This window comes from Diceros bicornis, chromosome 22, assembly GCF_020826845.1.
Source record: "Diceros bicornis minor isolate mBicDic1 chromosome 22, mDicBic1.mat.cur, whole genome shotgun sequence".
In the NCBI taxonomy this organism is placed as follows: Eukaryota; Metazoa; Chordata; class Mammalia; order Perissodactyla; family Rhinocerotidae; genus Diceros; species Diceros bicornis.
In genome coordinates, this window is record NC_080761.1 from 26,474,318 (window position 1) to 26,500,260 (window position 25,943).

General features: G+C 40.2%; 1 protein-coding gene across 8 annotated transcripts in view; it reads left to right on the plus strand.

Annotated features, from left to right (window-relative positions):
- The window catches only part of SMARCA2 (SWI/SNF related, matrix associated, actin dependent regulator of chromatin, subfamily a, member 2), a 173,923-nt gene that overhangs the window by 83,808 nt on the left and 64,172 nt on the right, over nucleotides 1–25,943 (plus strand). For all 8 annotated transcript variants that reach the window (XM_058565719.1, XM_058565718.1, XM_058565725.1 and 5 more), the window contains 7 exons: nucleotides 1,031–1,138; nucleotides 1,741–1,827; nucleotides 5,413–5,459; nucleotides 7,769–7,935; nucleotides 12,756–12,919; nucleotides 19,120–19,347; nucleotides 22,568–22,645. In XM_058565719.1, the coding sequence (XP_058421702.1) occupies nucleotides 1,031–1,138; nucleotides 1,741–1,827; nucleotides 5,413–5,459; nucleotides 7,769–7,935; nucleotides 12,756–12,919; nucleotides 19,120–19,347; nucleotides 22,568–22,645 (879 nt within the window). The remainder of the gene's footprint in view (nucleotides 1–1,030; nucleotides 1,139–1,740; nucleotides 1,828–5,412; nucleotides 5,460–7,768; nucleotides 7,936–12,755; nucleotides 12,920–19,119; nucleotides 19,348–22,567; nucleotides 22,646–25,943) is intronic.

Genomic DNA, 25,943 nt, shown 5'->3' on the forward strand with positions numbered 1-25,943 from the left:
TTCCGGTTCCATCTGGCCTGACAGGTTCCTTCTAAAGCAACAATTGAATGAATATTCAACTTCTCTTCATCTGTGACCTCCTCGCCCTGGCCCTCAGAGCTGAAAATAACCTGATCATTTTTAATCAGTTTATTAAACATTGGGCAGCTTGCTGATTTACTTTTAATCACATTCTGCAGATTTCGAGGCATTAACCCGACGTTTATTATGAATATTGCACATTTGTATTCCGGGGATTTTTTAATAAAAAAAACAATAATACGAAATAATCAAGGCAGATTTTGGCATTAGGAGCATACTAGAAGTATCGCAGGTGTGTGCTAAACCACAGGCACGTGAATTCCCTTTTACTGTTTAAAATTGGATTTTTGCGGTATTTCAGATAGAAGCACATGAGGCCTTGCCTTCTTTAGGGTGATCATAAAGTTGAATCCAGTTGTGGATTCATTCTTCTTCTCGACTTATTGTCCTCTCTAGGTAGTATCCTCTCATCTCTGAAAAGCAGAGGTTAATGATAGTCATCCTAGGGATGTTATAAATCTCATTTTAGGACTAGTATTGGGGGTAGCCACATATGACCATTTAAAAAATATTTTACAAAGAAAATCGTAGGATATTGGCTAATCACTGTTTTTCCTAAAACTGTTCTGTTCGTATGAAGGGGATACAGTTGGGAAGGAGGGGAATTATTAAAAATATACTTTATATTGAACGTCTTTGAATTTGAATAGTTTTCAAGCCACTCTCTCTCTCAAATATGGAACAAGTCAACAAATTTCAGAAAACATGACCCCAGCCTCAATTACTCAAAACATTTTGAAGGTCCCTCCATCGTAATGGTACCTTTAGCAATGATGACGGTGGTCTCTTCCACCACCTCCATCCCATCTCCCATTCCGTGGATCCAAGTGGAGAAACAGAGGTAGCTTCATGATTCTACATGTGCCACCAACAGCCACGTCTCAACAGTCTTCTTAGAAAGGCATCTGCTCTCTCCTGCTCTTACCTACTTACTCTTCTTTTTTCCCAGGTTGAATATGTGATCAAGTGTGACATGTCAGCTCTGCAGAAGATTCTGTATCGCCATATGCAAGCCAAAGGAATTCTCCTCACAGATGGTTCTGAGAAAGATAAGAAGGTGCGTTGTGGAACATGATGCAACTCAAGGTGCCATTGTGTGTCTTCTCATGGCCATGACATTGAACACTCCCAGGAAGCTTCCCTACTAATGCTGATTTGTTAAAGCAAATTACTGGACCTTTTTTGTAGCTACTGTAGCTGCCAAAGGAAATCTCTTAGCCTCTTAACTGCAAACTGCATTGGAGCAGGAAGAAAGAAGGAGTTTGTTCATATCACCAAAATAGTTAGCTCTACTCTTGTCAATTCTTCAGAAAAATATTCCACCTAAATTTGGGGTGGCATTGTAGAAGGTTTTAAAATCCAGTTTCACTCCCTGGGCATCTGTTCTGTGCTTCTGTCTTCCCAGAATCCTAGGGAATAGACAGTCATGTCACAAAGCCATCAATTTGACATAATTCCTTCCTGTAGGATAAGTTAGTCACAAGAAGGATGTTATATCTAACTCAGAACTGCTATGTAATAAGAGGAACTTTGGATCACAAGATGTCTAGGTTACTGAGAAGATCTTGGCCCTTTCTATAGAAGCCTACTTTTTGAAAATTGGAAATATCTGATCAATTAATAATTTGTCCTATTTTGACTCTCTCTACTTGTTCTTAGGGAAAAGGAGGTGCTAAGACACTTATGAACACTATCATGCAGTTGAGAAAAATCTGCAATCACCCATATATGTTTCAGCACATTGAGGTAAGTCTGCATTCTTTGATTTGATCCTGATCTTGATTGCACTATTCCTACTAATACTACTTAAAAACAAACAAACAAACAAAAACAGGGTTAAAACATGTGTGCAAGTTGAAATGATGTGGTCTGATAGCTCAGTGAGCAAAATTAACAAACGTGAATTTTCTGGTTATGGATTCTCATTGGCACCAAGCGCTGAGCATCTGGAATTTTATAACCAGGAGTTTAAAGCAGTGGGAATATGTTGTAAGCTATGGCTCATTATGTGGGGTTGGGTAAGTACTGTGAATTGCCTTGTTATGGCAGGAGCTCTGAAATTGAAGATAATGATAAATGCATCCAGCTTCCTCAGAAGGATGCTGTGAAAAATATTAATATATTTATACCTGTTGAAGAAAAAGATGTTCTTGAAATATTTTCTCCATAAAAGTCACTGACTGTAGACTGTTACTTAGGTTTGTATTTTTCCTTTCTGGCTTCTGTCATGACGACGTAAACCCAGGCTTTTATCCTGATGCTCTGGTCTCTAGAAAGCTATTTTTAGGGGAGAGGACATTTTCTGCCCTGTTCAGTACATGTGAACGAGTTTCCTAAATTGACAGGATCTCACCCCAGTAGGAGCAATTGACTTGAGCAGGAAGGAAAAGGAGTGCCAACTGTAGTCTCCATTTTTCACTGTTGCTGCTGATGCATGTGGTCCTGGTGGCGAGTATTTGCCAGCGTTGTGCCTGTCTTCCACGGCACATGAGCAGGAGGCATGGGGCAAGTCACTGCTCCTGTGCCTGCACCAGTTTATTAGAAAATAAATAAATAGAAGGTTCTGGCAAATTAAAATTTAATAATCACAGTATCAAAATTGAGTTGAAATATTCCTGACTTTGGAGATTCCTTTTTTCTCCCCTATTTTTGGTAATCACGTTGTTAGGTAAGAGTATTGCACACCCTCTCCCTATGTTGAGTCCTATCCCAACTGTGGTGGGGAATTTGAAAGACTCCTGACACTGCTGTTGCCTTCAAGTCTATAGGGCAGAGTATTTATAGACTAAAAAGCCAAGATCTAAGTAAAATGACAACAGCAACAACACTAAAAAAAAAAGAGTCTATATTCCAGGCCACTTTGCAACTGTGACCTGGTGTAAGTCACTCAGTGTCTCCAGACTTCCGTGTACTTGACTTATCATCAGATGGTAACAGATTATAGGACTGGTAGGAGGATAAACTTAAAAAAAAATAATATTCAAAGCATCTTGTAAACTATAACATGTTAAATGGATGTCAGGTATCAGTGAATTAGTGGGGGGGTGTATGTTGGGCTGCGGGAGCCAAAAAAAAGTCTAATGATGAAAATGATTGGAGTCATGTCAGGTTAGCCTGTCACTTATCATCCCATTTTTCCTGAAAACAATTTTAAGATATTTACTAATAGTGCTATATAGAAGAGTTTGAGGACTTAGAAATTACGAAAATTGTCAATCTTACTTCATTTTGGTTATCATACAAAAATTAACCTTTGGAATATGCTAGGCCACGTCAGGAAGGACGATGACGTCTTCTATCCTCAAGCTTCCCTCTGGAGCACAGGCTTCTCTCTGGAGCACCGAGTGGGGAGGGTGGGATTGTACAGGAGCTAAGTTTAAGTAACGTGTCCCCTACTGCCTGCATGTTTACATTTTAAGTAGCAGTCAGTAGAAAGACAGACTTTGATTTGCAAATCTTTTTTTTTTTTTTTTTGTGAGGAAGATCAGCCCTGAGCTAACATCCACGCTAATCCTCCTCTTTTTGCTGAGGAAGACCGGCTCTGAGCTAACATCTATTGCCAATCCTCCTCCTTTTTTTTTTTGTTTTTCCCCAAAGCCCCAGTAGGTAGTTGTATGTCATAGTTGCACATCCTTCTAGTTGCTGTATGTGGGACGCGGCCTCAGCATGGCTGGAGAAGTGGTGCATCGGTGTGCGCCCGGGATCCAAACCCGGGCCGCCAGTAGCGGCAGAGCGCGCACACTTAAGCGCTAAGCCACGGGGCCGGCCCGATTTGCAAATCTTTTAACATAAAAAACTTGCAGGAGCATATTCCTAGAAATGAGACTCACAGTCGCTGGCAAACGTATTACAGCCATGGATCAGAGATGGGTTTGCCTTTTGCCTTTGTCTCTGTTTAGTTACACAGCCTGTGTTCATGCCAAATTGTACCAGAGGCCCAGTGTCTCAGTTGGGCTCACTGCTTCCCCAGGGACCTTCAAACCAGAGAAATGAAAAATGTGTTTTTAAAACGATGCTGATACCTAATCTTATCTCCGTCCACTGCCACATACCATCTCTGTGGTGTTTACAGCCCTGCTTAGAGATAGGGATAGAGCCCGAAGATCTTGTAAGGAACAGCCGCCTGTGGAAGGAGAAGGCGCGGCTCTTGGAGTCAGAGTAGGGTTTTTGGCTGTTGTCTATTGGCATTAATTTTGCCGGCAGGGCAGTATTCCGAGGGCCTGGGGCCTACCATACACGATGAGCATATTTGAGAGGAGAGCCCCAAGGGAAAGTGCTGGTCCCCTTGGAGGAAAAGCTTCGGTGATCGGGAAAGGAAGGGAAACAGAAAAGGGAGACAGCTGGTGGTGACTGTGAAAGTGTGACGTGCTCTCCTTCACCACAGATGGTCTCCCTTTCCGTGAAGTAGGAATGGGAAAGTCATACGGAGAACACGGATTTATTTCTTCCCCAGAATCAGTGAGGAGAGGATTATGTGATTAAGTTCTGTGTTTTAAAAGTGGAAGCCAGGGCCTGCCAGTTGCACAGTGGTTTTAAGTGCGTGCACTCAGCCTCAGTGGTCTGGGGTTCACAGGTTTGGATCCCGGGGGCAGACCCATGCACTGCTTGTCAAGCCATGCTGTGGCGGCGTCCCATATAAAGTGGCGGAAGATGGGCATGGATGTTAGCCCAGGGCCGATTTTCATCAGCAAAAAGAGGAGGATTGACGTCAGATGTTAGCTCAGGGCTGATCTTCCTCACAAAAAAAAAAAAAAAAAAACAAGTGGAAGCCAGACACCTGAGGGAGAGGTGTACATTAAGGGTCTTATTTGTAACAGAGAAAAACACAGTATGGAGTAATGTTAGGATTTCAATAAACTAAGATTTACAATATAGTATATATCACCATTTCTTTTACTGTTAAATATTTCCTCAGTGTATTTGTGTGTCCCTGTTCATCCTGATTTGCTTATGTTAAGCTCTTCCTCTAGTCTAGACTATAAGCTCCTTGGGGGTAGATACTTCAGGTGTTTCTGGATCCCCAGTACCTGCTAACCTCAGCTCTGGGCCAGTAGATGCTTAATCACTGTTTGATGAGTGAACTAACCCTATCATCTCAGTATGAGCATCTAGAGACTTGCAGAAACTCACAGGATACATTTCTGACGGAACAAAAATCTGAATTCAAAGACATTGAGTTTCTGGTTCATCCTATAACAAGTATTTCCTTACTTATTTATTATTTTGTTTAACTCTACTCTAGAAATAGGATGCCTTCATTAGAAGAGTAATCATTAAGTTAGTAATTACATATCTTTTTTTTAAAATCATTTTCTTCTCTCTCTTTTAAAGGAATCCTTTGCTGAACACCTGGGCTATTCAAATGGGGTCATCAATGGGTAAATCTTAAAATTTTTTTTCTTCCAAAAAAAGTTTGTTGGTGCTACCTAAACATTTCTCTCTATAGTGTTTACTATCACACAAATACATATGCCAGTCTCCTCAGCCTTCCTCTCTCCTCAGCAGAGGGTACAAAAGTTGTTACCAAAATGGTACCAGCATTCTGTTTTACTTTCCTAGCGTAAATTACTACCTGCCTTGAGCAAGTGGCTACCAAAGGACATAGATCTCATTTAATAGACTTAATAGTACCCTAGTGTTCTAAAAATGTTGTCAAAGCTTCAAAAGATTGTTACTTATAACCAATAGTGTAGCTTGGGCTCAAAGAAAATTTAACATAGTAAATTTCAAGTTGATATTTAACATCAATGTGCGTGAGAGGAAATGTCCCATCTGCTATAAATATGTATGACTTGACAGTCATTTGTTGGAGTGTGGTCCATATAAGAAACGTTTTTCATCAGCAATGGACATTGAAGAGAATCGTGCCTTGCGACAAGAACAAAAAAGAACCTTGCATTAACAGAAAGTCTGTTTTGCTTGTTGTACACCAGGGAAAATTTATTATTAGGATGTAGGGGTCACTCTTGGATTCCAAGGGCAGACTGTGTCACTGGGCTAAGAACCAGCAATTGGAACCCATCCACAACCAGTGCCACCAGGCTCTCCTGCCTCTCCGTGCCTGCTTTTCCTCTGGGTCCCATGGTCACTCCTGGTGCCATCAGGTTGGCCAGAGATGCGTATTAAACACATGGCCACAGGGGCTGTTTGGAGGACAGTTCTCAGAGCAGGAGATGGACGTTGGGAAAACATACACTTGAAAGTGTGTCTGGTAGAGATACACACTGTGTCATACAATCAGCTCCCAAGTGATGCACTTCAGTGTTATGGATGGCATGTGCACTGGTGAGTTTTCCCAATAATATCAACCCTACAATTAAGTTTTAATAATATAACACACTCTTGTTGATAAAAGAGAAAAGCAGTTTATTCTGGAGGGAAAAAGGCCCTACTTTAGCTCACTGACACTCTTCTCCATCTGACAGCAGTACGCACTACCATCATATTTTTGACTTGACCTACCAGGACTCATATCCTCTCCTCAAGACATTCTTACACAGTGTACATGGTGATCTTTTAAAAAGATATGTCAGTTCTCGTCACTCCCTTGTTTAAAACCCATCAATGGCTTTCCATTGCACTTAAAACATTCAGTGTGGCTAATAGAGCCCTAAGGGATCTGTCTCCACTCCCAACCTCTACTTATCTGCTCTTGTCTCCTAGTATCTCCCTCACTATGTTTAAGACACACCCCAATTTTTCAATTCCTCCCACTCACCAGGCTCTTTTACTCCTCAGGGCCTTTGCACATACTCTTTCCACTTCCTGGAATCTCCTCTCCACTCCCAAGCCCACATTCTTCACCTGGCTGCCTTCTGCTCATGATTTCAGGTTTTAGCGAAACTGTTACCTCTCCAGCGAGGTAACCCCTGACACGCTAAACCAATGGCTGGCAAGTTTTTTCCTGTAAAGGGCCAGATCTCAAATAGTTTCACCTTCGCGGGCCAAAAAGTCTCTGTTGCGCTTACTCAACTTGGCCACTGTAGTGTGAAAGCAGCCATAGACAAAACTCATAGAAATGAGCCAGCATGGCTGTGTTCCAATAAAACCTTATTTACAAAAATGGGCAGCAAGCCAGGGCCGAAGTGAGCCAGACTTTGCTCTAATCTAAAGAAGATGTCACATGTTGCTGTGAGTTTTCTCATAGCAACTTGCTATTTTCCTTTGTAGTACTTAGCACAATTTGTAATTACCCGTTTTGAAGGCAGAGATTCTGTCTTGCTCATGGCTATACATAAGCCTAGCATTGTGCCTGGCCATAGTAGATGCCCACTAAGTATTTGAATGAATCTTAAGTGCCCCAAATTAGTAATTTTATACACTTAATAAGGAGAGATTTAAAGAAATACAACATATACATGTGTGTATGAGAGAGAGAGAGAAAGAAAGAGAGAGAGAGAATTAAGACATAGATAAGGAGTATTAGGAACACGAAATGGTTTCCTTTTCTTTCTAGAATCTGTCATCATACCTAGCATATATAATGCACTCTTTAATGGTTTTGCATGAATATATATTTTTTTCCATTAAATATTCTCATTTCTTTGGAGTGGCTATTCATTCATTCATTCAGTTATTTATTGAATGTTTACTATGCACAAGGCACCATATGAAAAGCAGAGCTATGCTGGATCCTTCGAGAAGACAGCAGTAATACTGTCTTCTTGTTTTGCATTTTTGGGTTCAGGGCTGAGCTGTATCGGGCCTCAGGAAAGTTTGAGCTACTTGATCGTATTCTGCCCAAATTGAGAGCGACTAATCACCGCGTGCTGCTTTTCTGCCAGATGACGTCTCTCATGACCATCATGGAGGACTACTTTGCCTTCCGGAACTTCCTCTACCTGCGACTCGATGGTGAGTATGGAAGGAACCAAGCTCCGAAGCTGCGCTGCTGAGAGGGCGGGGGTCTTGGGCACTGAGATCCAACCTCAGCCGACAAGGAGGGGTGAAATGTTGAAGAATTAACCCGCAGGGTGGGGTGCAGCTCCTCTCGGTAGCAGTTTTTATATCCTCAGGCTTAAAATAAGCTGAAATCATTTGCCGCAGCTGTTTATCCCACATACAAGCCAATACAAGTGGACTTCGAGTCATTTATAAGTACTAGAATTAAACTAAACTAAGATAAAATTTAAAAACCCTTCTTGCTCTTAGGATTGTCTGTTACTTATGCACCATATAGAATATTTTGATAAGCCTTTAGCTTTTTCTGTTAAGGCATATATGAGAGGATAAAGGCTATGTCTCTGTTCTTCAGTAACAATATAGTAGTTCATTTAAGATAATATTTAATTTTCATTATAGCTTCTCTCTTTTTCTAAAGAGAACATATCTGCATGTTACATTAAGAGACAGGGCTTCATTGTTTCCTGGATTTTGAAAACTGTGTAAATTATTTGCCTGATTTTAAGAGTGATACTTAAATACCATGTCAGAAAAAATTAGTAAAAAAATGTGAATGGAAGAAAATTTGAATTTAAGGATACTTCCTAAAGCACTGTATGGTTTGGATACCAGCCCTAATATTTTAGAGATTAAAGATACTATGGCTGGGATAACACTTTCAAAGAGTGGTAAGTAGGAATAGGAGCTAATTTTAGCCAGGATGGTGTTGAACACTGGATCCGGAAGAGTGCAGTATTACTAATCCCAATTTTTGTCTAATGCAGTATTCAAGTTATTGTTCAATGGGAAATTTAAAGTTTATGCTCCATTAAAAAGTTTTGTTTTATTTTCAGTCCAACTTTTTTTCATTAATCCCTTTTGCCATTAATTAGATATAATGGATATATACCAACCTCGGACTTGCCATACCTCCTCTGACTTGAGTTTTGAAGTGAATTCTCTTTATGGTCTACCTCTTATTATTATTATTTTTAATATTATTATTTTTAAATTAACTATACATTCTGACAGACTTGGTTTTTTAAAATCCTTTTACCTCTCCCCTTCAAAGTCACTGAAAATAGATGAATGGTTAAGTAAACGTTAATTTTGAATTCATGACACAGTTATATCATCCACAATGTTCCTCTTTTGGCAGATCTCCTGCATTGTGGCTTGTCCTTTGACCTGATCCTTCTCTACCTCTCTGAGAGGGGAAAGTTCCAGGGCTCCTTCAACACTAACACTCTTCTTTTAAAGGCAAGCCCTCCTTCAGTGCCGCTCAGGTGAGGGGCAGCCACCCGCGATTTACAGCCCCCCACAGCTGCCCTACGTAGCTATGGTTTACTGCTTTGTGGCGTTTCGTTTTGAATCTCAGCTCTCTGAGGATTGCAGCCTTGCGATATTCGAGTCTGTGAAACTGGCAAGAAGTGATTTCCGTGAAACAAATCCCTCTCATGTTTTCTTGCCAGCTGGAGAGAGTGTCTTTTATAGTCTGTTGTCGCTGTCCTTACTGTTATTAATAATAATAGTCATACAAGCTAACGTGAGTGGAATGCCTGCTCCATGTGGCATTCCAGGCAAGGCACTTCATGTGCATTATTAATTTTCTCAACAGATAAGCTACTCTTATCCCCTTTTACCAAGGTACGAATATATGATCCCCACTGAACAGATGGGAAAACAAAGGTTTAAGAGATGAGTTAACTTGCCAAAGGTTACACGTGGAGCAAATGCTGAGACCAGGTTCTAACTTTGATCTCTCTGATTCCAAACTAGTTTAGAGTCAGTTTTAGCAGATCTAGCGAGGTATAGCCCATCTCTGAAAATGCAGCCTGCTTCCCTAGCCACAGCATTTTAAGAACGATTTTGAACTTAGTCAAAACTTTTTAATTGATTGAATTAATTGTTAACGACCAGGCACGAGATGTAAAGTGTTACAGATGGAATTGAGATGGCTCTACAGGCTTTGAGACAGCAGCCATTTGGTTTGAGGTTGAAGAGAATTGATGGGCAAACCGTCAATACACACAGGGATAAATGAATACACACAGCTTCCAACTGCACCATCCTCCAGCCACCCCACCTTAACCCAGTTGTTAAAATGACTTCAGATTTTTATCGCCAAAGTTGATGTCTCAGATTGTGGACCTCAGGAAAAAAAACCACTTGATGACAGCTAAGCAGATTTTTTCTGCAGAGATTATAGTTGCATGAATGGATTTAGCTACTATTTCATTATAGTCTTTGTTTTCACTGGAAATGATTTTTGAGTGAGAGCAAGTGGTGGAGTTATATCCCAGGAGACAAAATTTTCCAAAAGCAACTGAAACTGAGTTAAAATTAGTAATCATGAAGGCCTGGCAGTGTGTCCCTTCTGGCAAATTCTGCAATTTTCAACATAGTTGCCCTTGCTATTAATTGTGTTCTTGGTTGTGTTCTGCATCAAAGTCTAAAAGAACATGGAACTGATGCTTATACTGAGCATGTTAAATTCTGTGCCACTTGTAAGGAGCATTTATTCGCCTTCGAATAAACCCTGACGTGGTTGAATCTCCCTGAGCGATATCCCGAAGATTACTGACGATCAGCAAAGATCTTGACTTGGGGAACCTTTGACTAATGAAAATGGAAATCCAGAAAATTCTGAACCTTGTAATAATAAATGCCATGATTTTGCATTAAAAGTGATTTAATCATTTTTTTCTGGCTTTAAAAATTTGTCAAGTTCTCAGCTATTTATAAAGTATAACTCCACACTAGATATATGGTCAGTCTATTTGCTCAAGGTATCGGTCATAGGGCCTGAAAACTCCTTTGACCAAATAGTTTTGATTTTCCCTTTGTTTTTCAAAAACAAAAAAGTGCTTTATTCTGCACTTAGGGTTATTTCATCTCAAATAGGCATATCCACTAATTAGTTTTATTTATATCTTAATGCATGTGATCATTAACTTTGATTATTTTCCAGTGGATCAAAACTGAGTGTCGACCCTTAGAGTATATAGAGGCAGAGTTTTTGCACTCTGCTGTCAGAAAACAGATATCATTATCTCTGGGAACTCCTTTCCCCATTTGAGAAGCATTTTTTTTGGTTTCTGTGGCTTTTCCTTCAGTTTAAGGCAGAGAGTAAATATGTGAACCATGACTCCATGTGACTAATCATTTTTTTAAAAATCATTGCAGCTGGAAAGATGATGTCGCAAAAAGATTTCATGATAGAACAGAACATATCTTCCATTAGCCTCAAGAAGAAATAGTTCACCATGATCTCAGAAAGCCCTTCTGAAAATAAAAGGAAGAAGAACTCCAAATGTTTGAAACCTCACTCAACAAAGCACATTTAGTGCCTCTTTCCAAAAACCTGAATTCTTACATTTCCTTGTTGCAGGATTTGGCTGGGTCGCTAAACCTGAAATCTAATTTAGAAAGTAAAATGAGCTCTAAAGAACGTTGCTTCATTAAATGAAGAGAACCCCCAAAGCCCCTCCTTGTTCCTAATCCTCATTTGCTGTATGCAGGGAATTTTTTTTTCCCTCCTCAGGAGGGTACTTATTATTTTTATTAATATGAAAAGCAGATCCCCCCATGTTTGGGAACTTGACTCTCATAGTAACCTGATTCCATTAGCTGTAGTCACTTAAATGTTTTAATCCTCTGAAATAAATTGCTGGTGTATTTTCCTCCTTAAGAAAAGAATGCCATGTAGAAATAATATTGGTATAGCAGGCAGTTAGGGACTATCATGTAACATGCATATATATTTCCCAACAGCCGAGAGCCTTTTTCACAACTGTGCAGCTGCACTTTTCTGGTGAAATACGTTCAGATGGAATATGGTAGGTTTTTTTCCCTCCCACAACGCAGTTCATGAAATGGCCGGGTAAATACCTTACAAATACGTAGTATGTGATTGAGTGGCTGATTCGGGGTGCAAGTGTGGGTACCTTTGTGCCCTAAATGTGAACATCATACTCTGGGGTTTGATTTTCTCTGCTAATTCACTATTTTGGCATCTCCTCAGATGACATGGAGTGGGCCATTGCCAGGTGTATTACATGCTGCTCTGTTTGGTTTTAGTTGAGCATCCTTTGAACTCAACAGAGCAGAATATCAACATGAGATACAGACTGGGAGATGCCTTTTTTTTTTTTTTTTTTGAATTATTGTGGTTTCAAGTCTTACTAACAAGAATAAAAATATTCCATTCACATTTTATGTTTTTACCAGCCAGATCATGCTCAGTAGCAATCCAAATGGTAAAATGTAGCAGAAATCGATTTCCTTTTTGTTTCCATTCTTTTGGCGTAAACAAGTCCTCACTCTAATTCCTGTTGGCAAAGTTGCTTTAAGCCATTATAATAATGTTTTTAGGCACGTGTGTGTGTAGTTAGGTGGATTTTTAAAAATTATTTGGTATTTTAAAGCACAGAAATAAATCCAGAAAATGTTTTCATTAAGTTTTAGGTTAGCATAAGAATGTTATAGAATTTATAAAGTTGCAAAGGTGCCCAGTCAGAAATGTTTCAATTCTTTCAGCATCTTGGAACCATGGGTAGCAGACAAAGTGTTCCGCTTTGATTTGAGAAAAGTTTCTTTCTATCTCTCTATTTTTTTTTTTAATTGTAAAATGTTCAAAGTTCCCTTCAAAAGTACAAAAACCTCGGGACATTACCTCACCACTGCTAAGAGGAGTCTGAGTTTATTTCTGAAGGAAGCAGGCCTTTTCGTCTCGCTCTGTGCCATTGTCAGACAGGAGTTAATTGGCAAATTTATTTTTTTAATCCCCTCAGGCACCACCAAGTCTGAAGATCGTGCTGCCTTGCTGAAGAAATTCAACGAACCTGGGTCCCAGTATTTCATTTTCTTGCTGAGCACAAGAGCTGGAGGCCTGGGCTTAAATCTTCAAGCGGCCGACACCGTGGTCATCTTCGACAGCGACTGGAATCCCCATCAGGTCTGCATGTCTCTGACTTAGGTGTCCAGGCCTCCCTTCTGGAGAGGAACTAAAAGACAAGCAGTTTCATCCTTCACCTTTATGGGGCAGAGCAAATTTCTAAACGAGTGGACCATTTCTCCAAAGGGGAAATAGCCCAGCACATTGTTATGGCTGTTTTCTTATCTCCTTTGGAGCTTAAATAATGAGATGTCTTACACATGCCTTTGAAGAGCTCACATTTGGGATACAAAAACTCAGTTTCCACTTAGTTTTAACCCCATCTCCTGGATTGGCCACTGAGCAAAGTACGGTGAAGGATAAATCAAAGATGTTCCAAAATGAAAACAGTAACAACCAGAGCTAACATTTATTGGGCCCTTACTCTGTGCCAGCCTCTTTATGTGCAATGTTTCATTCAGTTTTCCCAACAACCCTGTGAGGTTGTCAGTATTACTATTTGTATCTTTACAGTCAAGGAAAATCAGTGCCAGGAAGCTTTAAGTAACTTCCCCAAGGTCAATCAATTAGTATGTGATAGTAAGTCTTGTATTCTGTGTGTTCTGTGTAAAATCATCATCAAAAAATATTCTATGGAGCATCTACTACTAAGTTCTTTTAGCCAGGTAAATTTAGAGTTATCCTTTTAAAGGAGTATTTTGATGATTAAAAAACCCCCCAATAATGCTATAAACCAATGTTACCGCAATAAAAAAAAAAAAACAAAAAGCAATAGAATGGGTCCCTTGTGGTGCTGCTTTCCTAAATTACTCTGGGAGGTGGTATGCCTGCCTATAAGATATTGGGTGGGATTACAGTCGTCAGGATTTCATTCATATTGGAACAAAAGTGAATTCAAAATAGTAAAAAGGAAAACTAGCTCTCACATAGGACTATGAATTTTATATCTGCTTAACCTGGGCTCCTTGCTACACCTTGGTTTCCTCGGCTGTAAATATGCAAAGTAATACTGTCTCACGGGGTGTTGTGAAGATTGGGTGGAAAGGTTTACAGCAGTTGTTTCTGGCAGGAAGTGGGGTTCAGGGGTGCATTAGAATTATGAGGGAGCTTTTATAAAACATACATGCCTGCTTCCCCAATTTTGTGGGTATTTCCCACCTATATAGACCATATAGACTTCTCTTTACATTTGTAAGCTCCCAGGAGGTTCTGACATAGGTTTCTCACCCTGCCGAGGAGCACTGATGTAAAGAAGAAATCAGTGGTTCTACACCTTTGGGTGGCCACCAGTGTTGGATCACTGCATATGCCCACCAGCCGTTCTCTCTAGATGAATCCATTAAGATGGAGTTACGATTGAAATTTTCTGACCTTGAAAAGGGTTGGGAGCCACCAGCACAAAGTATATTAGTTCCAAGTCTTCAGGAAATATTTTTATATATCCCGTGTTGCATTCCAGAGCACAAAGTAGAATTCCTATTGATGTGAGAGATCTGCAGTTTTTCTTCTGACTGTTGTGAATTCAGTGTCTGTCCCACAAACATTTGTTGGGTGGCTGTTATGTCAGAGTCTCTGAGCTAGGCTGGGTGTCTGGGGGAGGAATAATTGATTCCTCTCCTCCCAGGGTGCTCAGTGTGGTTGGGTGTTTAGGTTACCCTGCTTGCTACTGCCTAAATCCTCATTGAGAAAAAATAACTTGTCATAGGTGAATGGAGAGCTCACTAGATTTCATCTTCTCAGGGAAACATTTCTACAGCATCTCAGTTGCCCACCTTGATTGGCACAGTGCTGATTCTAAGAGCCAAAGGAAATGCTGGAAATGCTAATGTGTCGTGAGAAAGGATGCTTGGACACATGCCTCTCTCTCTCTTTCACACACACGCGCACTCTCTCTCTCTCTCACACACACACACACAAACTTTTATGACCGCTGGCTAAAGGTGGAACGCCAGAATCACAGTAAATTGCATGAGCACCAAATAGTTCACTTTTAACTGCATGTGAACTAAAACTTAGGCAACAAACCACAGGACCCCAAATTTCCTCTGGTTTAGTTTACCACACATTCCTCACACTGGGCCATAGGTGGATTCATGTCCGCCTGATTTGGTCAGCCAGGCTGACCAGATGTTTCATGTCTGTCACTTAAACATGCCATTAGTTGGGGCAAAATTTTTTTTTGACTTTTGGAAATCAGTGATCTTAGAGTGACATCGCTGAGTACTGACTTTTCGTTTAAAAGGTAAGAGAACTAACTTTTATTAAGCAACAATTCTACCAGATACTATGAGGCACTTGGCATAGCTTGTTTCAGGTAATCCTCAAAATATTTTACACGTAAGGAAACCCATCCATATTGACTTGTCCGGGAGCACAGCCAGAATTCAAACCCATCTCTGTCTGGGCTTGGGTTTGAATCCTAGCTTTGGGCACTTTCTACCTTGGACTCCTGTGTAAATGTTGCATAGCCACAAAATGAAAGTTGTGGAACTCTTTTGACCCTGTTGGCGTCAGCATGCCTTGAAAAATTTTTTTTTCTATAATTATTCTTTATCATTTTGAATCAAAATTAAGGCGTATTGATAAATAGGGGGTTTATTTGACATAGGTTGACAGATTGGAGATAGAATCCTTAAAGTTGCTAATTGGAGGCCCTTAGAGCTAGAAGCAAAGAGAGAACATATGAATGTGGAATTAGCAATAAAATCCATTACCAAGACTCTCATTTCCAAACAGTTGATTAGAAACCATGGTTTGGTACTTTTATTTTTAACCCATGGAGCTGGAGCTGTGTTGTTATTACAGAATGTGTTGTTTGTGCTGTTGGGTCAATTCTGACTCCTAGCAACTCTGTGGACAGCGGAGCAGAACTCTGCCCAATCTTTTTGCACCATCCACTCACCCTCCTGTGCTTATATCAGACAGTGCTCTGCTGCTATTCATAGGGTTTTCATGGCCATTTTTTTTCAGAAGTGAGTGGCCAGGTCCTTCTTCCTAGTCTGTCTTAGTCTGGAAGCTCCGCTGAAACCTGTCCACCCTGGGTGACGCTGCTGGTATTTGCAACATGGGTGGTATAGCTTTCAGCATCACAGCAACAGGCAGCCACCAGAGTGTGACAAGTGACAGACAGTGGTGTGGTTCCCTGAGCTGGGAAACAAACCCGGTGAGAGCGCCAAATCTTAACCACTAGACCACCAGGGCTGGCTGTTGCAGCATCGTCAACCACACAGTTACCTTGGAGGCCCTCTTCTCAGGCTGTGTTCTTGTCTTCAGATATAGTCACACCTACATCAGTGTGATGAAGTTTCAGACCACTGAGACCTCAGAAATACTGAATCGTTCATTTAATAATTACAGCACTTATTTCTTTGTCACAAATCCCACCCCCCATTTTGGCTTAGGGGCTCGCACACCTACATTGCATAAACTTCTTCAGCCTAGAAATGTTAATTTTTGCTACTTTCCAAATAGATAGATGGTCTTAAACACACACAAAAATATCACTGCTGCCACCACCTCCCAAAAAACAAACAAAACTAATTGCAACAAGCTCCCGCGGGTTCAAGACCTCATTGCCCCGTTTGTAGATGACCCATGACCTCTGCTTTCTCACCTGCCATATTCTGCTGCCCCCTGTATCTTAGTGTGGCTGTAGTTTATCAGCATCTTCTGGGACAGGAGTCAGCACACTCCGACCCACAGGCTGAGTCTGGCCCATCACCTGTGTTTGTATGACCTGCGAGAAAAGAATGGTTTTCACAGTTTTAAGTCTAAAATGTAAAATTGGGGGAAAAAAAAAAAAAGGACTATCAGCCTTTTGGTAAGAACAGTTGCTCAGTGTTTGCTCTTGGCCCAGACAGCCTGGAATATTTCCTCTTGGGCCCATTATGGAAACAGTGTGCTGACCCCTGTTCTAGGAGACAGTCAAGGGGTTGATGTCATGGATCTTGCCGTCTTGGCTGCCGCTGAGCCATTCTGGTGAAGATGTGTTGGGAGGGATGATTGAACTAAGGGTTTGAAAATGAAGTTTAGGGTTTTTTCCCTCTTTGGATTTTAATTATCTACCTTACTCTCTCCTCTTTGGAAAAGAATCGAATTTGGATGAGTCCCAGCTGTGTTCGTGGTTCAGCACCCCAATATTTATATTAACTTATTCAAATATCTTCTGAGGAAAAACTTTTGCCTAATTAATCGTTTAATTGTAAAGGTCGCTGCAGCAAAGACAGATCTCCTGGGCAGACTTGTTGGCCTGTTGTCTCCTTGTGCTACATGGGTGACCAGGAAACTCATCTGGTCAAGAGGATGGGCTTACAGCTGTGGAGCATCAGCTCTGTGCAAAACAGGGTGCTGGGGATGCAGGATACAGGGGACAGAGCTTTGCCCTAAAAATATATGTGGGTCTAATGGGGGACACATGGAAACAACTAATTAGCATTGGCCCAGAGACCATCACCTGGACCAGAGTGAATGCAAGGGACATACCAAGAAGTTTTTATTGTGTAGCCTTAAAATTAGGAAACTCTGCTTCATAGGTTTATGAAGGCTTTTATTTAAAGATTTCGTTAAAACTTTTTTCTCGGGGGCCAGCCCCGTGGCCAAATGGTTCAAGTTCCATGCACTCTGCTTCGGAGGCCCGGCTGTGCAGGTTTGGATTCCAGATGCGGACCTACACCACCCGTCACCCATGCTGTGGCAGCATCTCACATACAAAATAGAGGAAGATTGGCACAGGTGTTAGCTCAGGGTGAATCTTCCTCAGCAAAAAAAAAAAAAAAACCTTTTTCTTATTATAAGAGTAATATTGTTTAAAGTGGAAAAAATCATTAAACCGCGTGAAAGTCAAATGAAGAAAATTTAATAACACCTATAGTTTTAGGACCTGGAGATATAAACATTATTGGCTTGTTGGTGTCTGTCCTTCCTGCCTTTTCTTGGTATAGATAAGTATGTGCATATAAGATCATAATGTACCACATTCGGCCACGGGGCAAGCCCCCAAGAAAAAGGTTTTAATGAAATCTTTAAATAAAAACCTTCATAAACCTATGAAGCAGAGTTTCCTAATTTTAAGGCTACACAATAAAAACTTCTTGGTATGTCACTTGCATTCACTCTGGTCCAGGTGATGGTCTCTGGGCCAATGCTAATTGGCCCAGACACATGACACATGGACAATTCCATGTGTCCCCCATTAGACCCACATATATTTTTAGGGCAAAGCTCTGTCCCCTGTATCCTGCATCCCTAGCACCCTGTTTTGCACAGAGCTGATGCTCCACAGCTGTAAGCCCATCCTCTTGACCAGATGAGTTTCCTGGTCACTCACGTAGCACAAGGAGACAACAGGCACATATATAACTTATATGCACATATATAATTTGTAGTTTTCACTTATTGTAGCTTTGTGTCATTAACTCTTGTACAATATAATTTTTATGGTACTATGTTGGTACATGCAAAGTGTAGACGACTGGAATTTATTTAACCATCTGTTATTGTTAAATGTTAATTCTACTTTTTAAAAAACCATTATAAATAATATATAATGCCGAGAGGTACATCCTTATTTGTCAATCTTTGTGCATATCCATGATTATTTCTTTAGGATAAATTTCCAGAAGTGAAATTTCTGAGTCACGAGCCATACCCAATTTTAACACTTTTGATACATAGCCCCAAATTTCTATGCCAAAAAATTGACCAGTCTACTACTCCACTAGTAATCCTTTTCATTCTCCAAACTAAAGATTGAGTCTTTGACAGAATTAGGAAATTCACTACATGAGCAATCACTGTATGTACAATATATATATGTATAATGTGTGTATAATTCAGTGATGTTTTAAAAATCATCTTTAACACCTTACACCAAAGGGAAGATGTCTCCTGCCACTTAAGTTTAGTTGTAGGTAATATTGAAGTCATAATTCTGACATCGAATTTATTGTTTGTTTTTTCAGTTAGAGACTAGTTCTAGTGGTGAAGCTAGGAATGGATGAAATTATTTTGAGACCTGGATTTCAAAACCTGAGATGTGTTTCAGTTGCCTTGGCTAATTTGAACCCAGATTCCCTCAACTAGAAATAACCTTGAATTTTTCCAAAGAACGTAACTTGTATATGTTAAAAATGTGAGCAGAATCTTACACCAGTAAAGGTGGATTAAACAACCCTCCCGTCTTTCCCCCTTGGGCAGGAGATTTGTTTGCTGAGCTAACTCAGGCACACGGGTCCTCACAGCACCGTTATTCTCTCACACAGGATCTGCAGGCACAAGACCGAGCCCACCGCATCGGCCAGCAGAACGAGGTCCGAGTGCTGAGACTGTGCACCGTGAACAGTGTGGAGGAAAAAATCCTCGCCGCCGCCAAGTACAAGCTGAACGTGGATCAGAAAGTGATCCAGGCGGGCATGTTTGATCAAAAGTCTTCAAGCCATGAGCGGAGGGCATTCCTGCAGGCCATACTGGAGCATGAAGAGGAAAATGAGGTATTTTTGAGCAAGCCAAGTTTATGAAATCAAACAGTGACCTCTTGTCTTGGAAGGATTAAGAATCACCTCTTTGTTCTTTAAGGAATTTCCTGGGCTAACATTCATTAAAATGAATAAGTTAGCTGCTATCTTACATCCTAAGTGCAGAAAGCCTCTGAAAGTTACCCAAATGAGTGTCTTCAAAGCAGTTGCTAGAGGGATCTCCAGGCTGGGCCAGCGGATGCTTCCTTCCTTTCTCCCAGGAAGGTGCAACCAGTGTGCTTAGTTGTACGTGTTGTAAATGCTGCCTCCTGCAGGGCAGATGCAGAACTGCAGAGAGGCCACCAGAAGGGACAAAATCAGCTAGATGCGGCAAGACAGAGCTTCCCTCCTTGCCTTTTCTCTCTGCTGTCCTCCAGAGCCCTCTGCCTCTTCTGCCTTTTGATCAGGGCTCACAGCCCTTTGCTGCATTTGTTGGACAAGGCTTCACAGCCGTTTTTAGCTCACTGACTTGTACTTGGAAAGCGTGACCTTAACCTCTACTTCGCATTTTTCTGTAAGAGCTTGCCAAAGGCTGAGAAAATTACTGGCTAAAACAAATCTCTCTTTACTTGCCAAGATTGTCCAAAGAAGGCACTGATTGTGTTTCTCTTAGGGGATCTTTGGGTAGTTGCTTGTATTTTTTTAGATTGCCAATCTTAGTAACTCTGTATGAAATTTTCATCCCCGAATGGATTTGAAATAGGTTTAAAAGATATAGTTCTTATGCAGTCTAGAAAACTGTACAAAATACCAGAGCCAATTCTTATCATAAAATTGGCTTGGGATAGACAAATTTGCTTTGGGTAAGTTGTAAGTTGAAGAGCAGGTTTACCTGACATATTCGTATGGAATACTATTTTCATTGCATATATTAGATATAGTTTGATTTTGCCTTAAGTAGGATATATATTTTTGAAATCTTCTATAAATTATAAACCAAATTCTTTTATAAGTCTCATGTACTTTTTTTTTTCTGAAATGAGTCTAAATGTGAAGTAGATCTTGATATTTAAAGGAATCCTGAAATGAATCTTTTTGCAAATTGAAGAGGAATTTTCTATTATGCTTCCTAACTTGCTGATCTCATGTATTTGACTAGTTATCTATTAGATTTCATTAAAATGATGAAAAATAAGCATGAACTTACGTTCATACACATTCACACATATTTTTAAAAGTTTGATCTCCAATAATTCACCATTTCTGATTCTTGAAATTGAATATGTGTTACAGATTTGATTCTTGAAATTGAATATTTGCTACAAATTTAGAATCAGATTGTCAGGTGATTTTATTGTTGTTTACACACTTGGAAAGTTCAAAAAAAATAATTGAGTGAGTGATATATATTGTCACAAAGCAGGTGTGGACAGAGCTGATACTCAGCCGGTAATCTCCATTATATTTTTGCTTAATTTGTTTTGTGTAGGCCTTGTGAAAATAGCAACTGACCTGGTTTAGATGGAATGCAAGGTAGCCTAGAGCTTTCCAACCCTCCTAGGCTGCTGGGAGATGTAGATCTCTCCCAGCTCTGACGGCTGCCAGGTGGGGCCTGGAGTGGTCTCGTGCCAGTTGCTTCTAGCTGTGAGCAGCCTTCCTGGGGCTCCCCACTCCTTCCAGGCCATCAGTGTGTCAGACCACCGTTTTCTAGGTGGCCTGTGTTCTGCTATGAAGAGGTTTGGGGACAGTGATAGACTTCAGTCAAGAGCTCTAGTCCTAAATATCCAAGGCATCATAGGCTGCCATCTCTGTGGTTGACAGGCCCTGAATTACTAGGGCACAAAGACCCCAGGAAGATTTATTGCACACTTCCTAGCCATTTCCTTCTCTCCGAAGGTCAGGCCACTGTGGGCATGCTTCTTGCCAGTTTACAAGGGAATCTTTTCATCTTGAGTGTGAGGAAAGTCCAAGCCTCCCATTGTGTAGGCGATGAGAGGATAACATGTGGTTCTAGGAATAGGGTGGGCAAAGCAGGACATCTGTTCATCAGAGAATACGTTAACCAGATTGTCTGTACTGTGAATTCTCAGCCCACTCCCTGCTAGTCTGTGTCTTTGTCAGATGAAATGTAATATTTAGACAAATTTACTTTAATCAATCTAGAGATTAACTAGAATAGAAGGTTTTTCACTATTAATTATTATCTTGAATCGACAGAATCATTTCATTTAAGCTGCTAGTACTATACTCATACTCTTTCTAGAACAAGTTGCCTTGTTTTGACATATGACTTAGGAAAAAGGATGTATGAGGTTCTGGGTTTTCCTCTCTTCCCTCTGCTGGTACGTTGAAATTCCCCATTTGATTTTTAACATAAGATAAAAATCGTTTTGGAAGGGAAGTTCTGTAGTATATGCCCAGCTTTTAGAATCATTTTTTTAAAAATGTGTAAGTCATAGCATAACATTTCTAAAAAACTTGAGAATTGTTGATTTCTGAGAAATTTGCAGAGAGATGATGTGCCTTGGTCCAACAGAATATAAAATGAAAATGTTAGCCCTTATGTAATTGCTTTCTCTATTGCATTTAAATTATTTTAATTAAGTATAGTTTTGTGGGAGTTTTGTTATTGATACCTTTTGAGTTGTCACATCCACAGCTGTAAGTATTAGTATAATAATGATCACTGAAATACATTGATTAAACATATCTTAAGGCTATATATTTGATGTATATATATGATTTTTATGGTCTTGCTCTGTGCCTGGTCACAAAGTTTCACATACTCGTGTTTTTGTAAAGCTTTGAAAATAAGCATTTATATTTGGAATAAGGTTAATAGAATTAAAAGAATTAATGTTAGGCACTTTTTCTTGTGAATTTCCTCATTTAAATCTTACATCTTCTCTGTGAAGTAAATATCACACCCATTTTACAGATGAGGTCATTGAGGCGGGGAGCTGTTAAATAACTTGTTTTAAAAGTAATGGAATCAAGAGACACACCCAAGAGAACCAGTATTTCTTAGGGGGAACATCTCCTCCCTAAACAGATTTTGCTCTAGGAAGATGATCTGAATAGCTTGCAAAATAATAATGGCAAGTACTATACCCAGTGACCCTTTTCTTTTCTTTCTGGCTTGAGAAACGGGATCCCTGTGGTCTGGAGGATGGATCCACTTTACTTGTGTGTACCTCGCCCCAGTGGTCTGACCTCTCTCCTTAAGCCTATTAAATCATTCTGTTCTTAACCCCAGGAAGAAGATGAGGTACCAGACGATGAGACTCTGAACCAAATGATTGCTCGACGAGAAGAAGAATTTGATCTTTTCATGGTAATATTACAGAAAATCACGGAAACAAATGCCTTGTTCCTCTGCCCCTTTCTCTGTTCACGCAAGATGTCTGGAGCCTGCATGCCCTGGCTGAATGTCATTTGTCAGGCCTGTGCCTTTCCTTCAGGCCAGAGGCTGCAAACTGGCTGGATTTAGCCTGCAAACATATTTTGTTTGGCCCACGCAGTGTTTTTTAAAATTTCGAATTTGTTGCCAACACAAAAAGGATCCCGATTTCTGGCTTCTCCTGAAAAATGACAGCGGGTAGTATCAGGCCCACATCTCTAGATGGAAACAGCTGGCTCGGGCTAAGTAGCAGCTGCACCCTCTGGACAGGCCATGTGGTCTACAGCTTATCACAGACCCCCTTCCCCACTCCCAGCTCATTTCTAATCCCAGGCCAGCATCATTCAGGAAACCTGCGCTGCTCCTTAGGCAGAGTTTATAACTATGCCCTAGCTGTCTCCTTCCTGGATCAAAACAAATATGTTCCCTGTGGGAGTGGGTGGACAGCAACTAAAACAGCACAGTCATTCCTCTTCTTGTTGGTGAAGAGAGCCTGCTTGAGCAAATAGGAACCTTCCAGATGTGCATCAATGTGCAGCCGACATTTAAAGATCAAAATTGGTCGAATTTCACTGGTACAAAGTAGATATAAAAGAACCTTGACCTTTGAGGATTTAATATCCATGGTTTCAACCTTGACATTCCATGATACGTAGTCGTCTGTAATTTTCCTGAGGCCTGAATTTGATGTATGTGTGTGGCCTGCCACAAGGCCGGTACGTACCAGGAGCAAGCCCCTTGGCTGGTGAGGGAGGCTCTCAGAAGTAATATTCTACTACATTCTTAAGGCATTGCTATAGCTATTTTATTTACCTCTGTGTCTATCCCCCTTGCTCAGAACAGTTACTGGCACATAGTAGTTGCTTAATAAATACTGTTGAGTGAATGGTGGCCTTTGCAAAATTGCAGGCCTTGTGCAGGTGTCAGCATGGATCAGGATGTAGAAGGTTGCGAGGCTCCCTCGGTACCTTCAGTGATTATGATCTTTATAAGATTTAGCCTGATTGTGGAGTGTGTGAATAAATGTCAGCAGTCACTCTGGGGTTGAATGCTCTAGAACCCCCAAAGCAGAGTCCCAAATTTGAATGTCTTCAGGTCTCATACAAGTCATTTGCGTGAGTGAAGCAAGTGGACAGGGGTGGGTGGATGGTGGTGACCTGAAGGTGGTTTGTCTAAGGGGGACCAAGGTGCAAGGTAGGAATGGGAGCCCCATGGAGCCAGAAACTCCAAATTTTCAAGAGAAGCTGGAAACCTACGTTTTTATATGCAATCTCTGGATTTTGAAATGTTTGCAACTAAATTCAATTTTTTATTATTTTCTAATACCGCAGGCCAAACAAAACACGACTGTGGGCCAACTATGACCCACAGAGTTTGCAATCTCTGCCTTTTTAGCCTAGACGGTCTGAGAAAGGAGGTCCAGCTGTGTGGAGGCTCACATTATTTTTGTGAGTTTGTGATTTTTGTCTAGGGAACAGTGATTGTGTTCACGTGTAATGATTCAAGATAAAAGACATTTAATTCTTTCTCAGGAAACTTTTAGGTAGCCATGGTAATCACTCCTAACCTAGTATGTGCACTCTTCCCCCCTCTCCCCTCCGCAAATGACTGCCCTACCCAGGTAAAGCCATTTTGTAGAGAAATGGCAGAAAAGAGACTTTAACAGCATGGTCAACATAGGGTGTTCATAAAATCTAAATTCTTAACTCATGTTGTTGGTCACCAACTTTATAGATTATTCTCTATTTAGAGAAATTAGAGATACACATAGGAAATAGACGTCTTTTCTCTCCTTGAGGAATTTATTACAATGTAGATTACTGGAGAACACAGTACAGGGCAAGAGGCCCTCAGCTCCCCTGGCTGATCACTCATTGGCAGTAATTCAGCCCTGCTCTTGCCTCACATCCTCCTGAGACCCTGGAAAGGATAAGCTGCCTGCCATTATAGAAATTACATCAGGCCCAGAGATGGAGATTTCCATCAGCAGCCCCGAAATAAGACAAAAAGATTTGCGTCCTTCTCCTTTCTTACTTTTGGGCTGGATATTTGTTGAAATTGAAAACCTCAGAAAAAAACGTGTGTATGGTCAAGGCACAGCCTTCTTTTAATGTGGGAATATTCTATCATGCAAAGAACAGGCTTGGAATAGGTGAAGATGGTTAGGGCACGGTTTTTGTACGCACTGATTTTGTGAATATTCTACTTGTTTCTTAAAGGTTGACCTCTCATTTTTGGATTATACAGATTTTTGTTTTGCTTTGTATCTGGTTTGGTTTTTTAAAATCTAATTGGCTGGCTGCCTTTGGCCAATTCACTGTTCATCAGCACCTCCACCAGGGGGCAGGAAATCAAGTTTGAATCCTTGCCAGCTACTCTGATTAAAGATTAAAAAGTTTAGTGAGAAATAAGAATAGAATGTGAGCTAGAATAAGTCTTTGGATATCAAATATTTAAACTCTTTATTATTATAAAAATGTTAATTCTCCACATAAAATTAATACAAACATTTGATTTTATATCAGACACTGTAGTTAAACAGCACACATTAAATAGATAGTCTCTTTAAAATAAAACTTTGTTTTAAACATTTTTCTTACTTTCTCCTGCTAAAAATGTGACTTCAGAAAAAGTTCATCTCTCACACTGATTACCTATGAATTTTACCTAAAAAGATCTTTGACGGCTCAAGATACATATCTGAAATATTTTGCTAACGTACAAACATTAAGCTTTCAGATGCTATGTTCTCTACAAAGGCAAGAAGTATTTTTAAAAATAATTATACTTATAAGGTTTATTATTGGGCCTCAAGGCAAACATATTTATGTAGTAACTAAATAGTAAATTAGACTTTTCTTAACTTGAATATCAACCTCAGATTTTATACTGGTATTCTGCAGGTAGAAATGTCTGGGAAGAGATGCAACCATCAGAACTTTATCTTATTAAAAATTTCATCTACCCTGCCTAAAAGAAAAAAAAAGTGCAATTTATTTGCTTTTATATCAGAAAAGATTTATTTCCTCAATGGCAGACAAGTGCATGGCATAAGTCATTTTACAGGTCTTGGTATAGGTAATTGTCATAGTATAACCAAAAATTGAAGTGGCAACATTTTGTCATCTCAGTGTAGTGCATTAACAAAAATGTCTTTTATCTAATAATTATTAGGAGATTACCTTGAGAAGCTCCTCTTTACATTGCACTATTAACATGGCAATGTCTGTGT